The sequence below is a fragment of the Catharus ustulatus genome, chromosome 1, assembly GCF_009819885.2.
Source record: "Catharus ustulatus isolate bCatUst1 chromosome 1, bCatUst1.pri.v2, whole genome shotgun sequence".
Classification (NCBI taxonomy): Eukaryota; Metazoa; Chordata; class Aves; order Passeriformes; family Turdidae; genus Catharus; species Catharus ustulatus.
In genome coordinates this window covers 154034926-154049135 of record NC_046221.1, presented here as the reverse complement: position 1 = coordinate 154049135, position 14210 = coordinate 154034926, and the positions used below count along the sequence as shown (strand labels likewise).

The window sequence follows — 14210 nt, the reverse complement described above, 5'->3', positions numbered from 1 at the left end:
TTTGGTTTCATTAGGGAGGCAAATGAGTCTTATGAGCCTTAACTGCATTCTTATTGTTATAAATCTAGGTTTCTGATCCTGAAAGTCTTTTTAAAAAACACCTGTACTTGTTGTGACATTCTACCCTGCAAAGAGGTGCTGTATACCTTATAAATTTTTAGAAGGTACCATTAATTGTCTGGTGTCACAGAAGAGTGCACAGCCAGCCAGGTAATATTCCTGCACTGCAGAGATGGCTGAGTGGGTAAAAGAACAAACAAAAGAGTCCTTAGATCAAAATTAATTTGAATTTAATGATAAGAAATTGGGCCTCATTAAATGAATTCTCTAACTGTTGGAAAAATAGAGCTCTAACTAGCCTGTACACACCAGGTTGATGGCATGACCTATTATAATCATCCAGAGTAAATAAATATATATGACAGGAGACTCCATCTGCTTTAATTGTCAAAACATGAAATAATTATTGATTTTTTCCTTCATTCTAAAACCATAATATATTCCAAATTGACACTGCTGTTTTCTTTTTATCTAATGCTCTTGGTTAGAAATACCATTCAAATGAATGAAGGTCATAACAGCAAATTGCAATATTACACTATCAGAACCATTGTTTCATGAGTGAATTTTTATTCCCTTCCATTCTAAGCATCCCAGTTGCTGTTCTGGGACCACATCATGTTTTAGTACAAACAGGTTTGTGTGGTATCATGAAAATGAAGGATGGATGTCCCATATCCAAAAGGATAACACTATCCATAGCAGATGAAAACAGCTTGCAGAAAGGGCACACATTTAATGTGATTTTATGCTCCAAATTAAATAATTTTCTCTATAGTTTATAGCAAAGTCTAAGCACTTTCAGAGGTGCTTCTTAGGGGTCCAATATCACTCCTCTGGAAATTCCAGAGGAGCTCATCTTTCCGCTCTGGAAAGAGCCCATAGGGAGGCTCTTCAGATGCAGAATGTCTGCAGCACAAACACCTCCCCCTTTTCCATTTCATCTCCACAGTATTCCTTCTTACCATCCCTTTATTCAGTCCTTGGAACCAGCTGGGGGCTGGTGTGGAGAGCAGCAGGTCAGCCAGTCCCACCCCTGAACCCAGCCAGACAAGAACTAGTCACCAGTGCACAATACAGCCCTGACTGTGTTTTGTTTCTTCACAGCTGTGGTGTGATTTTGACAAACCAATAGCCCTGAAGAACCAGACCTTCAATTCCTCTGCTTCTTTTACAGACATCTGTTCCTGTCCTGAGGTATTTCTGTGGGTACTTTTGAATCTGAGGTGTGGCTCCACCAAGGTTCTACGGCAACCACTACCTTGTGGTGGAGTCAGGGGTTCTGTGAAGAAGGGAACATTTTCATCTAACCATGTGTTGATAGAAAAAGCAGAGGCTAGTTACAGAGGAAATAACTTTATGATCTAATGGGGCGTTACAAATAAGATTTAACCTTTGAACTTTATACAGAATCTTTATGCTGGGAACACACCCAGCAATGATTCAATGAGCCTAGTGCAATAAAACACGCTACCTAATTTGCATGAATGTAATGGAGAGCAAAATTTCTTACATGACAAAAACAGTAGTTAGACTGGGTTATTTTAAGATTGGTTTTGGAGTGTGAAAAAAAAAAGGAAATCTTCTCTAAGATGAGCAAGCAGGCAACAAAATCGATGTGTTGGTCATGTGCAGATAAGAGAAGTATGTTGCTTAGAAAGTCATATGGCAGTGTCATGATACTGCCAGCAATATGCTCTAAACAGCAGGGATGCAGACTTTCCTACAGAGAAACTGCACTAAAGAGAAACTGTACCCAGAAAAATTAATACTATTGCTCCTAAAGCTGTGTGATTGGAGTTAATTTAAACTACATTTGGACTGTGGGTGTTGATGTTGCTATTTTCAGTCTGAACAGCTCATGACCATGATTGTCTCTTTCTGTCCAGTATCAGCTGCATGGATTGCATTTGGCAGATGACTAATCATTGAGAAAAATTAGGCAATGAAAAGATTAGAAAATAAGATATGAATAAAACTTCCTGCCATCACATCTTAAGAGAGTAATGTAACCAAGCTAGACCTACAATATTAAAAATTAAAAAAAAAAATGTTGAAACCTGTGGCTTTATCTTCTCTCTTCAGTAGCATGGGAAGAATTAAAGTAGAAATGTGATTATCCCATCCTGAGTATTTTGTATTTCTTGTGGAAATTTAGGCTCCAAAGGAATATAAATTGTTTTCTCCCAGTTGACTTTTCAGTAGCAAACTACTGCATGCAGCATCTCTCCCTTTCCTCTTTTAACTACAGAGGATGCCATTACACTTATAATGCAATGAAAATGCCATAAAAACATGGAAAATAATCTCTGCTGACATGGACGTAGCATGAAAAATAGAGAATTTGTAATTCCATATTTCAGCAAAAGCCTTATTTTCAAAGTGCCCTGGGCCCTAAGAAGACTTAGCTGAGCATTGAAATCCAAAATAATCTTTCCATACTTCTGGTTACATAGATGCTTATCTCTGATCTGCAAAATTAACCAGTTGTGTTTTGTGTTCAGTATTTTGTCTTCACTGGTGTGCTGGCAATGGTGACTTGTGCAGTTTTTCTTCGCCTCAACTCTGTCCTGAAGCTGGCAGTACTTCTCATCATGATTGCAATCTACTCTCTACTAACTGAGACCATTTATGCTTCCCTTTTTCTGCAATATGACAACTTTAACCACAATGGAGAGTAAGTGTTCACAACCCCCTTCAGGAACTGCTTTTTCTTAAGGTGCTGGTTCAAGCCTTGCCAGAGTGTGAGTGTATTGGATAGCAGCATAGTTAAATATGGAGTGATCATTGCAACAGGCAATGACTAATTCAAAATTATTCATAATCTGTTTATTTCTCAAGCTTTTTAATTAAAATGTTCATTTCATAGGGAATTTAAATATTGAGCAAGATTTGTCTTTTATGTCTCCTATAGTCTATCAATGTTGACTATAAATATGCATTGCACTGCCATACCTTGGTCATTTCTATTCTTGAAAGCTCCAGAGATACCAACTGAAAAATTCCTCTCAGATTAAAAAAAACCAGGAGTGAACAATTGATTTTTCAGAATGAAATCCAAACAAATAATGTGCAGTTGTGAAAGATATAAGGAACATATGAATGATCCTGTTTAGTAGGAGAGTGCTTGGAAGACACACTCCTCCTCCTCCTCCTCCCCCTCCTCCTCCTCCTCCACCTCCTCCTCCTCCTCTCAGGTTTTTCCCAGAAAGAGGAACTGAAGAGAAGAACCACAAAGATTTGCAGAGTCAGAGGTTCACTTAGTGTTGCAATAACTGAATCTAGAGCAGCAGTAATTTAAATCATTCAGGAAAGCACTTCTTCAGTCTGATACTTGAGCAGTGTAGAGCTGCATTTGCTTGTGCTTCTAAGAGCAGATGAAGATGCTCAGAGTGAGAGAAAAGCATGGATTTGCAGCACAATTAATTCTCACAACAGCCCCATCCTTACACACAGTGACACATATTTTTTCCTTACTTGCTTCCTACAGTAGCAGAGATTTGGGGTGCAATTCCTTTTTCTAATGCTAGTTATCATTGTACAGACATATCATATATCCAGAGCAGACCCTGCAAATCTGACAAATGGCAGTAAGCTTTACTTCGGCTAAGTAACTAGAAGTAGAAATCATGATAATTGTCACTAACCAGGCATGGCAAAGAATCTCTTTTGTGTGAAAATCTTGAAGAATTCAAAGTAGCCTCTATTCCCTGTGACAATGAAACTCTCTGGTGACTGTTATCATAGAAGAGGGAGAAAGAGGCAGGAATATTCCCTGAGTAGCCAACACATAGGAAAATCAGTTTAGATGGTCCACTCTCACAACAAGGATATCAACTTAAGCTCTGATATTAGGGAGAATGAAGTTCAAGGTTGTGTGCCCTGAAAATTATTTGGGTTTTTTAGCTATATAAATCAGTTGAATAAAAGGGTGTGCGACTCCTTACAAAACTCATCCAGCTATGGTGGATGTAGCTACACCACCACAATATGCAATAACAAGTGAGTTTATAACTGAGACCTTTAAGGCTCTTGTCTCTAGCCAGTGTACAAGGGGTCCTTTTTGGAATGTGTTCAGTTGGAGTTGCATTTAGGGCAACTTCAAAATAGGAAACATTTGAATTCCAGCATATTTGCAGATGACAAGGATACTTCCTGCTTGCTCTTGCTCTGTACTGATGACTCATCCCACAGCAGCACATTTCCAGCACAGTAAATTCATTAGGAGCACAAAGTCAGTTCAGTTATCTCCCTCACTAGAAAGTCTCCTTTTGGGTTAGTCTCAAGTTCTGTTCTTTCTCTAATTTCTCTGTCATAGGAGTCCTACTCCAACAAATATCACCCAATACTTCTTTTAAAATTACTATGGAAAATAGATCCAGTATCTGGACTTTGCTTTTTCAAGGCAGACTAGAGACTGTCCCAAAATATTTTCCAATTTCTGGTTCTCCTTTGCTTATTTATTTATTTATTTTTTAATTTCAATGTTTTATCACCACATAACAACTTCCTTTTCTCATCTCCCTTCACCAAAATAATTGACAAGTATCCCTATTCAATTCACCTCCAATTTTTTTTCTCTCATTTGCTTTACTATACATTTGTCTCTACCAGTTCCCCAACCTCTTTTGTCTTTTCCCTGGGAAACATGCTTTTTTTAGAAAAAACCTGGCATACAGAGATACTTTCTTCAGTTTTTATTCATCTTTCCACATAATTATAATTTCTCTCAATATTTGAAACCCCCTGTTATGCTTTTAACCCCTTTCATTTTATTTTAAACTTTGTGCTCCATACACAGCACCTCAGTGATTTCATACAGCAGATTTCATACAGCCAGTACCTGCTTGGTTCATCTTCTCTGCTTCCCTGTGGTCTGCAAGGGTTTCCTTTCCCTCCCTTGTCACAGGTTGCTCCTGTTTGTAGCTCAGTAAAACCAGCCCTAGCCCCTGTTTGCCATTTTTTTGGTCATCTTTTAATCGACACTATATTCCTGTTATCTCCAAACCCTTCTCACAACAGGGGATATTTAATTTCAGCTCCTGCCCTGGAGTTCCTTTATCTCTAGCCTTGTTCACTGGGCTTTTACTTTCACAGCCTGGAAGTTTCCCTTTGTCAGCTCCACCTCAACCTCTCCCCCCAAGCTGCCTCCTGCACTCCACAGGGGCTGTTTCCAGGCTCCCAGGAAGAGACTGAGCTGACACACAGCTTGCATTTCACATTTGAAAGTGAAAGCTCATCACCTCCTGTGTACCTCCTGTAGGCTACAATTTAGTTGCTTAAGATGTGTTTCCAAACAAGGAGCTCTCCAATTACACTCCTGTTCTCTTGAACTAATTACTGCTAAATTAAATTTTCAAATACAGTGGATTTTTTTAAAAGAACAACAAGAATTACCACTTATGAAATGAAACTTCTGAACAATAACAACACTGACAAATCAATAACTGTATTTTACTTTGTTGTGTGTTTGGTTTTTTTTCCAGCACAGACTTCCTGGGTACAAAGGAGGCATCTTTACTACTGATGGCAATGTTCCTTTTAGCTGTGTTTTATCATGGTCAACAGGTAATGCAAACATTTCCTTCAACCTTTCCCTTTGTCCCTTGCAATTACAAGATGTGACAACAATTATTTTTGAAATACCATCTGCCTTTTTACTCTCTTGAGAACATGACCTTTTGCAATTTAATAAACCATATGCAGAATCTGATTAAAGAAAGCCCACATCTGACATTGCCTAGCATTCTTAAAAAACATGTGCAATATTCTATTCAGCAATACTCAAATTATATTTGATTCTCAATTTGAAGGAACAAACAGCACACCATTATTTTAGACACATGTGCAGTTCTGGAGGCACCTGACAGCTTCAGTGCACTTGAGCAGGCATAAACCCAAAATACAGAAAGGGAATAAAAACCAGTTAATAATGAAACAACAGTGAAATAGCTTATTATGTTTATAAATTTTAAAAAAACAGACTTGAGGAAATGAGGAAAATTTGGGTAAAGTACCAGTACTTACTCATCTGTGTCATGGACCACTTACAAGAATCCTTCCACATGGACCTAGATCTTAAACAGGATTCAGGGGTCCCAGAGCTTTAGGACTGATATCCTCAAGCAGGAATTCCTGAGTATTTCAGGAACACATACACAATGCACAGGGAGAGAGAATTATGGAAAATTTAGATGTAAAATGCATGGAACACCAGCTGAAGCAGAGGGTTTTCTCCACAGTGTTTCTGGCTCTCAAGCTCTGGAGATCAAACATGCTGAGTTGAGGCAGTTTCTGATCACAAAAAGCAAGGGCCATGCTGTATTAAAGAAAGCACCAAGCACAGTTGCCTCTAGGCATTGCTGACTTGCCTAAAGATTTTCCCCTCAAGACCATTAGGCTGAAAAACTCCAGCATTTCTCAGCCCTCCTGGAATGAGGCAGTAAGAGAGGAATGATGCTGTGATGAATAAGACAATATTATACACTTTATTAAATAACTTTCTAAGCTGTTCCAGAAGTTAGAGCCTCCATTCCTTCCAGAGGAGAGCAAAAAGAAGCCAAAATTTAAATATTCTATTAATTTTCCTGTTGTTTATTTTCTTTTTGAGGGAATGAGGAATGAGTGAGTAGGGGAAGCAAGGGCTGAAATGAGTTTTGCACAGTGCACGGATTTAAATTAGATGGAGATTAATGAACTGTGACATATCTTTATCAAGACAAAGTCCACTTAGGAGAAATATGGAACAAATAAGAACTGCAATAACTCAAATTTGTGATAAGCCTTATAGTATTCCCAGTGATTATTAACATATGTCAAGATAAAAATCTCAGGCTTGAGAATCAGCCAAGGTACTAAGAAAAACAGCACTAAAGGAGTTTAGGTGGAGTAAGAATTAGGCAGAATTCAAGCAATGCTCTTCAGGATCCCAATGCTGAGTGTAAATGTCTGTCTTCTACAAAAACCTGATATGAGGTGTTTAGGAGTGTTTTCCAGCTCAGAGACCTGTAAGCAAAGCACAAGTTATTTTCCATTTTATTAACCTTTCTTGGTCCATAAAACAGGATGGCTGCATTAAAGCTGCCCTTGGAAATGGTCCCTGAGATGTGCTCAGTCCTGCATGTTCTCCCAAATGATTCATAAGGCCAGTCTATCAATTTAACAGCATCCAATGGCAGAGTTCAGGAACATTTCATTGAACTGTTTAATTTCTTATTATAGAGTTGACCTAAAGATCTCTCTATAGTTGCCAACTTCATATATATATATATAAAAATATGGGTTTCATTCAAATGACATTAAAAAAACAGAAAACTCTTCAAAAGTGTAAATTGAGGTGCAATTAAGTCCAATAAAGCTATCCTCCAGCACATCTTCCCATCTCACAAGCTGCAAAAGCATTCTGAAGTAGAATAGCTTAAAACTTGTCTTATTCTAAATGGATTTACTGAAAAGGATTATTTTTGTAAGATAATATTTATGGACCTTCCATTTTTTAATAATTGACCATTGGTTTTCATCCATTGTGATTTAAAGTTAGTGCCATATTTAGCACCCAAAATTAAAAATTATGTTTGAGAAAAGGGTGTGTGGTACTACTTTATTAGATTTATTTTTTTTGCATGTGGCAATTTTCTGCAGAGTGGTTGGTTAGTGCAGCACGTAGTGAACATCATTTTAGGTTTTCTGTGTAATACATCTCTCTTTTCTTCACTAACTTTTGTAATTAGAGGTGTTTCTTAAAGCTACATGTCAGGGCAGGAAAACATGGACACTTTGGGATTTAAATCCAGAAATATTTCTTTAGACAATCAAACAACAAACCTTAAACTAACCCTACAATTCTTTTTGTTTTAGCAAATAGAAGAACTTAGCAAAGCATCTTCTTAATATTTTCTATTTTGAAATTTCATTTATATCACTCCTTTCTTTCTGAGCTGACAGTGTCATCTTGGTAGTCCATGATGAAAGAAAAGCATTTAATATTAAAATGTGATCATAAATAACCCCAATGATGTTATCTAAAATTTAAAGATTAGCTGTTGCTATTCTGAGCTAGGCTTAGAGATGTGACATTTCCCTGTAAAGCAGCACAAAAAAATCAGCTCTGAAAAACCACCACAGTTTCTTGCCAAGCTCTTATTGTAGTAGAATTAAATATCTTGAAGCATCAAAGAACTGAAAATCCAGCAGCAGCTCCTATTTGAAGTCAATCTTTGAGATACTTTTAGAACTCCTAGCAAATTTATAGTTCATTTTTTTCTTATTAGCTAGTTGGTAGAAATAAAAGTCAGTTATCTGGTATGGCTCTGTCTTCTAGCATAAAATAAGGGCAAAGGAAACTGAAAAATGTTGATTTTTTTTTTTAAATATTCTTTCATGACAGGCTTTTTTGTTGCCATTAATTCAGGGAATTAATGGCTACAAGATAGAAGACCAACATCAGTAGGAAAAAAGTTTGTTTATAAAGCTGGCTACAGCAGCCAGAGGGCAAGTAAATCACTGCCAAGTTGCATACAGGCTTTGGAAGTTTCTATTGAGCCACAGGCACTTTCAGCCTTTAGGAAGGAATGCTCCCTAGAGTACAGCCAACATATAAGGTCCCTTGCAAAGTGCTTTGCTTATTTTCTCCTGAAGAGTTTGCCATTCATGACTGCTGCTGACTAAAACTGTGACCAAGATGAGTCACTAAACAATGCCTAAACCCCCTCTTAGTCATTCCCACCCACTGCAGGCTGCTCCTTTATTTTAGTTTGGTACATGAATTGTATTTCAAAAAATTCCTCTATCCCAGCACCTTTTGATGTCTCTCAAAATTGTAATATTTATCTATTTGCTGGTATAATATATTTCTTTGTTGGGTGTTATTATCTCTGGTTGGAGCACCTCAGACCTCACAAATATTTTTCTCTTTCAGTTTCATCATTTTCAGTAATACTGTAGCTTAATAAGTCACCCCTTGTGCAAGTTACAGTATCAGCTGCCTTGAAATCTGCTTAAAAGTGCTTCAGAGCAGTGCACACAAAATCTCTGGCAGTATTGGGCTTGTCCATGTGCTGACACACATGTGCCTCTCAGGCAAGAAACATGATGCTTCAACATGGTCCCTGCTTCAGCCAGAAGACAACTGCCAGTCATGTTTAAATGAATATGAATTTATATATATAAACAATGGATATGTGTGTATGCATGTATAAGCTCTGCTGTGCACAGCTTTTGTTCTGCACACACACTGCACTGCACTGGCAATCACTTCAGTTTTTAGCCATGGGTATCAGGCAGTGAGAATTTGCATGTATAAACTGATTGTAGATTCTGATCCCAAAATACAGGAGCAGAGTATTGCAGGGGATGACAAATAGAGTGTTTTCCTTTTTTTCTTTTTTCTTTTTTTTTTTTTCTGCAAGATTAAAATTGCAAATAACTGCATGTCCCAATGGCAGAACTATATCATTTTTGTGCCACAGATTTGGGCGTTCTCTTTGGGAGCACTTTGGGCGATTACACAGAGTTTTGCTGAAAGATATTCATTCTTGAGAAGGACATTCTCGGAAGAGTTTAGAGTTAGCTTTGTGCTAATTTTCTCATTTAATTTGAAGACACCTATGAAAAGGGGAACATATTTATTTCATACCAATACCTGCCAATACCTTATCTCCTGTCTGACTCCATTATCCAAATAATAAAGATATGCTTAAAGGGAAAATAATTTGGTGACGGTTTATATCCACTGACCATAGCAGTAACATGACAAATATTATTTTGCTCAAGATTATTCTGAGAGTCTCACTGTACATAAGGCAAAGAAATAATCTCTTTTTTCTGGCAAGAAAATCAAATTGTTTCAAAGACAGCACTGAAGCTGGTTACATGGCAGCAGCAGCCTGCCAGGATGGCAATACAATCTCTACTGTTATCTTGTCAGGTTTTATTTTTGCCTCATTTTTCTTTCTGAAACTACAGCTTGAATACACAGCAAGGCTGGATTTTCTGTGGCGTGTTCAAGCAAAAGAAGAAATCAATGAAATGAAGGAGCTAAGGGAGCACAATGAAAACATGCTACGGAATATTTTACCCAGCCACGTTGCCCGTCACTTCCTGGAGAAGGATCGGGATAATGAAGTATGTGTCAGTTTTCTGATATTTTTGTCTAATTAATGAAGTATGTGTCAGTTTCCTGATATTTTTGTCTAATTAGTTAAAGAAAAGCAGATCTAGTAGGAAATTGCTGAAACATTTCTCGGCAGGATTCATCGCACAAACACTGACAATGTTTGGTATCTGATCAATATTGAAAAATAGCCATGTTTTGAAATAAAGGTTCTAAGACTTGGTTTTACATTTGGAGTGATGTTTCCATGAGACTCCCCAGTAGGAAACACATGGGCCACACATAGAGAAATTCTGGCAATAAATCACCAGGATGGCAATGGGACTGGGGCACATAATGTGTGAGGAGAGGCTGAGAGACCTGAGATCATACAACTTTAGGAAGAAAAGATTAAAAGAGCATCTCATTTTTGTCTTCAAGTACATAATGAGTGTTTATAAAGAAGACATTACTATGGTTCTGGAGTATCTCTCTTATGAGGAGAGACTTGGGAAGAGAAGAATGAGAAGGGATCTCATTAATGTATTTAAATGTCTCTAAGGCAGGTACCAAGAGGGTAGTGCCGGACACTTTTCAGTGGTGCCCAGGGACAGGACAAGGGCCAGTGTCCATAAATTAAAACACAAAATGTTCCAACTCAACATGAGGAAGAACTGCTTTACATAGAGGGTGGCGGAACACTGGAACAGGCTGCTCACAGAGGTCAGGGAGTCTCCCTCTCTGGAGATATTCCAAACCCCTCTGGATATATTCCTGTGTATCCTGCTCTAGGTGATCCTGCCTGGGCAGAGGGCTTGGCCTGGATGACCTCCAGGGATCCCTTCCAACCCCACTAATTCTGTGATCCTGTGGTTTTGTGATTCTGTGAAGGCTGAGAAGGGCTCAACCCTCAAATCAAAAGGACTGTGAATGATTTGATCTAATTGGTCCTGCTTTGAAAGAAAACTGTATTAAATGAGATTCAGAAGTCTGTTCTAGTCTGAGTCTATGAAAACCTAGTATTTATAAAAAAGATAAGTGAATTTAACAGAATCTCTGTGCAAGTTTATGATAGCCCAGTGTTGCAGAAGTATTATTAGAGGCCTGACAATGACTATGGAAGGAATAAACTGCAACAGACCTGAGGCTCTCATATCTTCAGACACAAGAGAACGTTTTTGCCATTTCATATTGCCCCTGAATTGCCTGTTTGTGGCAGATAACAAAACACCCATTTCAGACACATAGTTTGTGGGTCTGCTCTGAAAAAGTGTTTGCAGTACACAAAGAAAAGCATAATAATGAAGGCTCTGAATATTCCTAAAATAAAGATTGAAGATGGATAAAGGAAAGTCCAGAATATGTTTTAGAAAGCAGTAGTAAATCACTTACTCCTTATTTGAAACAAAATAAATTTATATTATAATATTATATAGATATAGATAGATATTAAGGTACTGTATGATGAAATTGGAATTTTTCCATGTAATGTTGGAATTATCTTTTATAATGGGAAGGAATGTTGCAAGATTCACCTTGCCAGCACTGCCATATCTACTGATCGTGCAGCAAAAAGGAGTTAAGGCTACAATTTTCGGTTGTACATTTTGGAAATGGATGTAGCCAGACAAATTAAAGTGCACAATGAGGAATCATTGCGTTCTGATTTCAAGTAACACCTAGGGAAGGACGACACAGTAAGAAGCTACAGGAAAAAGCACTTTAGAAATCACTCTTGAGAAATTTTACACTCTGCAGGTATGAAAGTGCCATAGAAACCCTGCTAGGCGCATGAGAAAATGTGAGTGTGGAAGCAACCAGGTTAAAATGCCTCATTGCCAATGGAGCAGACCTCAACACCAGCCAGGAGTGTGTTCTGGCATATCTGCATTATGGATTTTCAGAGAATAAGTTTCCCATCTTACACTTTCATTCACATATGTTCATGTGCATATTAATCTTCAGAAGCAAGCAGATGCCCCATGGATCACTGCTGATGCTTCAATAATTTGTCACTGAATTAAATTCCACCACCCCTGCTTTTTGTAAGGCCATTTCCAGAGTAGCCATACTTGGGGATGATTTATGCATGAGCTGGCAGACAGTAAGATCTACCAGATTTCAGTGCAATCAATCCTGCAGTTCATGTCTGGCCATTAAGTTAATTTCTCTGCTCTCAAAAAAATGAATTCCCAAATGTGTACTGTAGCATTTTCTTATGGATGTATTATTTCTGTCCTTATTCTACTTACCAAAAATAGAAAAAGGGAGCAACTGAAGGCTCAGGCAGTTGTCCTTTATCTTCATGATCCAAGGCAAGAGTATGGCTGAGTGTATTGCTGCTTCTCCTAGCACACATTGTCAAATCTTTCATAAGCATCCACCAATTAATGTGTGTATGACCTTTTTCCATACCCACAAAAAGGAATAGGAATGTTCTTAGAGTATGGCTTCCACAATCCTGAAGATGCTCTTCAGTGAAAGAAAGGGTAAGGCAGTAAGGGAATCAATCAGGTTTCCTCAATCAAAGCTCTGCAGTGGCTTTGGAAACCAGAAGAATTTCCCCACTTTTACTCTAAGACACATTGTAAAAGAGCCTGGATAAGTAGAAGCATTAGCAGCCTACCAAAGAGCAGAGCAGAGGTTCAGGATGCTTTTCTGAGAAGAAGCAGGATGAAGAAAGAAGAACCTGAATTGTTCATGTCAAGTGTATGGCAACCAGCAGTAAATATTTTTATCATGAAATCAAAGCATTAAAATTTCTTAAAGCCACTAAAAAGAATTTTGAGAAAAAAGTACTTGAGGTCATAACAATATAAGACAGGTTCATAAATAGAAAAGGAAGTGTCCACCATTAGGCAAAACTACAGAAGTTGAAGCCAGGAAAAAAAAAATCAAAGGAGAATACATATGATGGGTAATGTGCATTAATATATTACTATTAATGTATATTAATACATTATGTAATATTATAGGCATTAATATAAACATTATAGACATTAAAGCCAATATATATTAGCCACAAAAAAAGCATACCAGGAGTTGTGGTAGCACTCCTTGGACTCTTTAAAGTTGAAATTAGGGGTTTTTTTACCTAAAAATTAGCTTCAGTTCAAACAAGAGCTGTCCACATTTTCACATATGGAATGGCACAAGCCCTTCCATAAATAAAGCTGTCATTTAGTACCAGAGAGAATTACATGAATAATATAAGCTTATTCCAGGGTATACTTTATCCTAATAGCCTTCTATGACTGATCCCTTATAAGCTGCTTTCTGACCCTCCCAATAACTCTACTATCAATCCCACTTCTATTTCTCCCTCCTTTTGAACCCTAGGAGCAGGAACATCTCCCAGAGCCAGTCAACCAAAGAGTTCCACAGCCATCTTAGGAGAATCAGAGTTTACCAGAGAGTAAAGGTTTTCTGAAAACTTGGGAATAAACAAAATTGTAAAGACCTGCAGTAGTGTGAAGTACAAATTATCCACCAGAAAACGTGATAACTGATATTTGTACTTGGCAATGAATCTTTCATGTCTTCAAGTCATTCCCCATATAAATCAAAAGCGAAGCTTTTATTTCACTTTTGCTGGTGTAGCTCCTTGACTTGAGAAGCAGGACAAGCAGGCATTCAAAGAAAGGGAAAACCCTGCATATAATCTGCAATAAAAACATTAAGAGCTGTCAGCCTCCTCCTGTTGAACCTGGCTAACCCTTAATATATTAATGTCTACATCAGATGTTAAGGTATTATGCATGGAAAAATTAAGAAAACTATTTTAATTGCTGCCAATTAAGTTTTCTCCCTTATGTTACCACTTCATTTTTCCTCATTGTCTTTTTAGGAATTATACTCTCAGTCCTATGATGCTGTTGGTGTGATGTTTGCTTCTATTCCTGGATTTGCTGACTTTTATTCCCAGACTGAGATGAACAACCAAGGAGTAGAATGTCTGCGCTTACTGAATGAAATCATTGCAGACTTTGATGAGGTAATACCAGCTGCTGACAGTATTTAAACTATGAGTTTCCAAATGGCAAATATGTCATCCTAAATT

The 14210-nt window shown here is 37.7% G+C and overlaps 1 protein-coding gene across 2 annotated transcripts in view; it reads left to right on the top strand.

The window, feature by feature from the left end:
* The window catches only part of LOC116997784 (adenylate cyclase type 8), a 120293-nt gene that overhangs the window by 95106 nt on the left and 10977 nt on the right, over positions 1-14210 (top strand). For both annotated transcript variants that reach the window (XM_033062894.1, XM_033062885.1), the window contains 5 exons: positions 1168-1257; positions 2565-2737; positions 5547-5628; positions 10024-10182; positions 13998-14144. In XM_033062894.1, the coding sequence (XP_032918785.1) occupies positions 1168-1257; positions 2565-2737; positions 5547-5628; positions 10024-10182; positions 13998-14144 (651 nt within the window). The remainder of the gene's footprint in view (positions 1-1167; positions 1258-2564; positions 2738-5546; positions 5629-10023; positions 10183-13997; positions 14145-14210) is intronic.